This window comes from Calliphora vicina, chromosome 5, assembly GCF_958450345.1.
Source record: "Calliphora vicina chromosome 5, idCalVici1.1, whole genome shotgun sequence".
NCBI classification, from domain to species: Eukaryota; Metazoa; Arthropoda; class Insecta; order Diptera; family Calliphoridae; genus Calliphora; species Calliphora vicina.
This window is the reverse complement of record NC_088784.1, coordinates 10,416,780-10,423,874: the sequence shown is the minus strand read 5'-3', so window position 1 is coordinate 10,423,874 and position 7,095 is coordinate 10,416,780. Positions and strand designations below refer to the sequence as shown.

At 37.4% G+C, this 7,095-nt stretch overlaps 2 protein-coding genes across 2 annotated transcripts; both read right to left on the bottom strand.

The window, feature by feature from the left end:
• Nucleotides 1-930: 930 nt before the first annotated feature.
• LOC135959919 (uncharacterized) lies at nt 931-2,610 on the bottom strand. Its single transcript, XM_065511058.1, has one exon. The coding sequence runs from the start codon at nt 2,608-2,610 to the stop codon at nt 931-933; it is 1,680 nt and encodes a 559-aa protein (XP_065367130.1).
• A 3,248-nt stretch (nt 2,611-5,858) lies between these two features.
• Nucleotides 5,859-6,780, bottom strand: LOC135959917 (uncharacterized; the record flags this gene model as incomplete). The annotated part of the gene is made up of 1 exon (XM_065511056.1): nt 5,859-6,780. A coding segment is annotated over exon 1 (909 nt), but the record flags the coding sequence as incomplete, so codon positions are not given.
• Nucleotides 6,781-7,095: the final 315 nt, after the last annotated feature.

Sequence of the window (7,095 nt, the reverse complement as noted above, 5' to 3'; positions counted from 1 at the left end):
CATCTTGTAGGTCCTTTTTTGGGACTTGTAGCATTTTCTGTTTCATATCGAGGTGATAATAAAATTTAAAAATATCAAATATTTAATTAAAAAATTGATTTACATTTTTGGTTGAAATTTAATAAATAAATCAATAATTGAAACAAGTATTATATTGTAACGTTGTCTCTGGCTGGGGTATACTCGCCGGTGCCAGTGGTTCATTACAAAAATTTATATTTTGTAGACTGAGAGAAATAAGAACACCACAACGTTTTCAAAATACGTTATAAACTTTATTCTTAAACTTTACTCTTTCACCTCGCCTCCGTGGAGTTCCCACGAGCGGCTATACTCTTGCGGTCCAACCACGAGAGTATTCGCAACCGGTGCAACTTCCACTACTCAGATAAGTGTGTTGTTGGGAATTCCAAACTCCACAACAACACCACTTCATCTATCAACAGAGTATTCTTAAGCAAAGGATCGAAGCGGTCCAACCACCAGAAACTTTACTTCACAATAACTCACTCAATAAGATAAATTAATTGCCAGCGGTCCAACCACCGTACAAGTAATTTGTCTTACCTACCACGAAGCTCAGTGAAGACTCACTAAAATTACTTAACTAACCTCCTTATATACCAAATTCTTATGCCTTACACACTAACTACAGCAGTCAAATCCTTAGTTGCTAAAAAGGTATCTTAGTATACATGGTTGCATTTTAAATGTACATGATCTTAACTACTTATGATTCTTACACCTAGATGGCGTTGCTTGAACAAATAGTCGTTAAGTTTAAAACAAAACAATATAAAGTAACTTTAATTCGTTTCAAATCAATTATACGATAAAATAAAAAATAATAAAAACAATAATTGTACTATAAAAACGAGGCGACGACTTTTATCGTTACAGTTCCTCCCTTCCATCAATTTAAGAGAACGTTCACTTTAGTAACTCTGCTTTTGCGTTTCCACTCTTTGCTATGGTTACGTTATATATTTGGTCATAAAAAGTAAATAAAAATTTGACACGTTGTCCTCTCTTTCTAGTACTGCAAATGTCTTTTATTTTGGCACATAGTTCCTTTGGCATTAGCGATAAATCGTCCCATCCTTCAGGCGAGGAACGAATTGGTTGTACTGTTGGTGACTTCATTGGACTGTGCTCACTGCTCTCTACTATTTGCTGCATACGTTCCTTTTCGTTATTGACCGGATGTGCTGATGACTGAAGTGTTGATGGTTTAGTCGATAATGGTGATGACGATGAGGGTGATGATGATGATGATGAGGATGATGATGATGATGAGGGTGATGATGATGATGATGATGAGGGTGATGATGATGATGATGATGAGGGTGATGTAGACAGATTTGGAGAATGTAGCGGGTATTCTTCTACCGTGTTTGACGAAAATCGTTCGGGTGTAGCACTGTTTGGAACAAAATACAGTAAACTAATCTGCGATTTCTTTGAATTTTGTGACCCAACTGACGATACTGCGGACAGATTAAGCGGTGACAATATTGGGGATGAAAACAATGATATCACGGGAGTAACGATCGGTGAATTATCCGATGAGCTCTGTGATAAACGTCTCATGGGTGTTTGAGAGATGGTGACCAGTCTGGGGTTTGGTGAAACTTCTAACCACGACAATTGGGATGAACTGGGCGAATCGAGGTATTGATTTTCTTTATTATTTGCATCTGCGTCTGCATCGATTTCTGGATGTTGTTTACTATTGTCGACCCAGAATCGGTAAATAATTTCTCTTTGATATCCCATATGTCCACAAAAGTTGTGACATCTTTTGTCTTCTATGTCAATGGTGAACCAGCCTCTCCTTTTTCTTGGGGTTGACGATGTTGACGAACCATCTGATGTAATTGGTGATGGTTGACGGGGACACAGAGTTTCGTCCAAGTGTCCAAATGAAGAACGGAAGATTTCTTCCATTTCCTCAGGAGATGGCATCTCTATATCATCTTCTGGTTGTGGCAACAATTCTTCTTCGCTGCAATCATTGTTGTCGAACGGTGGTGAATATACCTCGTAACTTGATCTTCCAGGCGTTATTGGGACTTCTGGTTCGTCATAAAGCGGACTGAACCACGGTTCTGGCTCCTCATTAGCCCGAGCCTCACTATTATTCGGTTGCGTATATACAGGCGAGTATATTACATCGTTACCAGGTGTGGGTGGTATATTTTCCTCTAAATTAGGGGTTACATTTTCTTCCTGGCAACATCCTTTGCCATTGTCTTCTTCTTCGTCCGATGACAGTATGATAACTTCTTCGTTCTTATCGTCGCAAACAGGAACTTTATTTTTATTGGATGAGCTATCTTCTCCTTTTGATGTTGACTGTCTCTTCTTACTGCTATTATCCTTCATCTTCTCCGGCAATTTATCTTTCGTCCTGACTGTTGCTTGGGGTTTTGCTGTGCTCATACGAAAGTACGTTGCCGTTTTTCTGGGTTTGTTGCTGGTCTTTCCTCTTTTACTGGTTGTGGGCATCTCATCATCAATGAATATGGTTTTACGGACCTTTGCCTTCTCTTCTTCCATACGTCTTCGGAACTTCTTGCTGGTATCATCAAATTTGTTTTCACCGTCCATTTTTCTTTTTATTTCTGAAGGTTGTCTAAGGAATAATTGAACAAAAACATATAGAATTAGTAATGAGAAATACTAATTTATATAAGGTTTAATATCATTTAAATGAGCTGTTCTAACTTCTTTATTTTCTACACTCTGAATTTTTACTATTACAGGGGATAGAAAATATTTAACTGAATACGGGCCTCCAAATTTAGGAGCCAGTTTTGCCGCAAAATTTTCTGTTGCTTTCGACAGTGGGTGTAGTCGAAGCAAAACTAATTCGCCAACTTTCGGTTTCCATTTACGCCTTCGAAAGTTGTAATATCGTTTTTGGTTTTCTGATGATTTACTTAAATTTCTTTTAACAATTTCGAATATATCTTTCATCTCGTCTTTTCGTCTTGATAAACTCGAACTCTCTACTCCTGTACCAATTGTTACCTCGTCGTACAATGTTTTTGGCAAACGTGGATCTCTTCCTTGAGTTATAAATGCGGGTGAAAATCCTGTTGACTCAGATACACTCGTGTTTATAGCCAACATAATCTCGGGGAGTAACTCGTCCCATCTATTGTGTTGATCATTAGAGAATTGCGCGATTATTGTCTTGATTGTTCGATTCGCTCGTTCAGTAGGATTTTCCTGCGGCGTGTATGGTGCAGTCAGCTGTTGGTGTACGCCTAATTCACTTAGAAAACGCTGAAAATGTCTCGCAGTAAATTGTGCTCCATTATCTGTGATTAAAACTTTAGGGATACCATATCGAGAAAGTATACGTTCACGAAACGCTTTTATTACTCCATCTGATGTAGCTTTGCGCATCGGAACCAATTCACACCATTTAGAAAATTTATCGAAGAAGACCAATAACATAGAATTTCCATGTTTAGACCTGGGCAAAGGACCTACAAAGTCAGCACAAAGGGTGGCCCATGGTTCATCAGGCAATCTTGTTAACATTTCTCCAACTGGTTTCTGTTGACTAATCTTGTAACGTTGGCAGGACAAACATCGACGAACATAACGACTTATATCTCTCGACATTCCAGGCCAATAGTAGCGACTAGCGATTCTATTAATCGTTTTACGTATACCTAAATGTCCAGCAGTGACATTGTCATGATTTTCTTCAAGAACTCTATTTCTTAGTTGAACGGGTACACATAGTTTCCATTCAGTACCATCTCCATCTCTTAACTCTTGTGGAAAATGACGGTATAGTTGATTGTCTACAATTGCAAAATCGGAATATTTTACCGGGTTTTCTTTCACCTTCTTCTTCATTTTCTGAATCCAAACACAGTCGTTTGTTTTTACTGATTCACAGTTAGCTAAATTTGCAACTTCTACGGGTTGGCGTGATAGTGCGTCAGCGACGACGTTGAGTTTACCTTTTCTATATTTCACTATAAAGTTGTATTGTTGCAATTCAAGTGCCCATCGGGCTAATCTGCCTGCAGGACTCTCGATGGAATTGAGCCACTTTAGAGCTAGATGATCCGTGATAACTACAAATTTATAACCTTCGATATAAGCTCGCATTTTACGAATGCCCCATAAAATGGCTAAGCACTCCTTTTCCGTTGCTGAATAGTTTTTTTCCGCACTGTTAAGGTGACGACTAGCATAAGCTATTACTCTCTCTAAACCTTCAAATTCTTGAGTTAAAACTGCTCCTAAACCATAGTTACTAGCATCAGTTTGTAATGTAAATGTTTTTGTAAAATCCGGACATGCTAAAACAGGTGCTTTCGTAAGTTTGGTTTTTAATAACTCAAATGATTTTTGTTGATCATCTCCCCATCTCCAGTGTTTTCCTTTCTTCAATAATTGTGTTAACGGTTGCGATATAGTTGCAAAATCTGGAACAAATCTACGATACCACGAAGCAATTCCTAAGAATCTTCTGACTTCTTTAACATTCTTCGGCGCATGTATTCTTGCGATTGCGGATACTTTATCCGGATCAGTTTTTATACCTTCCTCACTCACCACGTGACCTAAGTATTTGGTCTCACTTTTGAAGAATTTACATTTCTCTACATTAATCTTTAAGTTGGCGTTCTTCAATCTTCGAAAGACTTCTTTCAAGTTATTCATATGTTCTTCCAACGATTTTCCTACAACTATAATATCATCAAGATATGCAAAAGCATGGGGTTCCATTTCGGGTCCGATTACACTATCTAATGCCCGCTGAAAAGTTGCTGGCGCGGAATGAAGTCCGAATGGCATCACTCGCCATTGGTATAAACCTCGACCAGGAACAGCGAAAGCGGTAAACCTTTTACTGCCTTCATCCATTGGAATCTGCCAATATCCGTTTTTCAAATCTAAGCAGCTAATATATTTTGCTTCACGTAGTCGGTTCAAAATACTGTCTATACGGGGAAGAGGGTATGCATCGGGTACTGACCTAGCATTTAATTGTCGAAAATCCATACATGTTCTCCAGGATCCGTTTTTCTTCTTAACGAGGGTGATTGGGAAACAATACGGGCTATGCGATGGTTCTATACATCCTTGTGAAATTAATTTGTTGATTTCGGCATCAATTATTTTTTGCATAGCTGGGTTTCTGGGACCGTAGCTAATTTTAACAGGACGATCATCCGTGACGATTATTTTATGCGTTGTAATTGTTGATAGACCACGCATGTTTTGGAATTTGGAAAGCTCATTCTCTAAGAAATTGTTGATGACCTCCTGAGTTTCTTCATTTAATCTTATATTACCGTCATGTGTACGTTCTTCATTATCTTCACGAGGCGTCTCCTCATTGTTGATTTCTTCGACACTCATACACTTTGCGTCTAGCTTAGTACAGTCTAGGGTTAAACCTGCCATTTGTATCGTTGTGTTAAAATTACGCATAAAATCTAATCCAATAATAATATTTTCGCTAGTTTCTGACATCACGAGAAAATTACATCTTTTTGATATTTTTCCTAATACCACATTAAATTCTACTGCCTTTGATAAAGATCTGGAGGAGCCATCGGCTAACAATACATCTATATCTTCATTTACATACGTTGGGTTATTGCTAAGTGTTTTCACAAAATCTTCTTGGATAAAATTTCTACTTGCTCCGGTATCTATAGTTGCTTTGACGATTTTTCCACATATTAGTAACGAGGCGGTTAAACGCGAATCTTCACTTTGTAAGCTTGTTTCAGTATTTGAGGGTTGTGTTTTTGGAGGCTCGACGTCCCTCAATTCCGACGACCTCCTGAAGCATTTCCCGATCGGTTGTTATTAGAGCAACTTGCTGCATAATGTCCAGAGTTTCCACAACGATAGCAATTATTTTGTGGGCCTGTTGTTGTACTGGATAAGACACGTTGATTTTCTACGCGGATTTGTGAATGTGTTGACGGGATACATTCTAAATCTTCAGCTAATGTTATTAATTCAGCTAAGGATGAAAAATCTTTTCGTTTAATGTACCACTGGTAGTCTGGAAGAGCATTTTGAAATATTCGTTGCAACTTTTGTTCTTCTGATAAGTTGGAATGCCGCATTAAATTTTGGATTGATAAAACATAGTTTTTGAAAACTTCTCTCGGACGTTGGACTCTTTTACGGATTTCGTCTTCTAATTTCTCAAAATATCTCGCGGGGAGGAAAAATGATAAAAAATCTGATTTGAATGATTTCCATACTTGCCAATGTCCATTGTTGTTTCTGAACCAAATCAGCGCTCTATCACGTAAAAATTCTGGCATAATTCGTGGGAATTGATTTAAAGGTACGTTATAAATTTCGGCTAACTCTTCTATTCGTTCGATGAATGCTAAAGGCTCTCGTCCACCATCATACGAAAGTCCCCATTTTCTTACATATTCAATTAAATTCGTTCTGATGTCATCTGTGTTACGGGCTGGAATCGACACTGCAACTGACGGCTGACTAACTGGATGATTTGTTTCCATTTTAACAGGCGAAGGGGTGGAACCGTTTCTCACACTAGGTAACATCAGTGAGTTTTGTTCATGATTTTCTTGTATAGTTAATAATCTTTTAGTTTCATCCGCATCATGTTCGGCACTAATAAATTTCGCGAATCGTTTTCTGAGTTCTTCGACCGTACCGACGGTATCTAATTTAAATTCATTTAAGTATGAAAATAATTCGTCACGCTTTAACGAATATGCCCAGCTTGATTTTAACATGTTTAGATTTATATATTTTCAATTCTTATATTATTTTCAGCAAACACTTTTCCAGTTATTTTATTTTCCGTTATTAAAATTTTAGGACGACAGTTATTACAAAAACACATAACACGAGTTCACAAAATAACAAATATTTGTATAAATTACTTAACAATGTCCCGTTGCACAGTTTCTTTATGTATTTATTTTTTTATTAATTTTTATAATCCTCGTTTCTCTTTACCGATCATTTTTTTTTTTTATGTTATATTACAAAATACTTTCTCTTTATTTCCCGTTTACTTTCACAGTTCTTGGTACAGTCTTCACTTTAACATTTATTTTT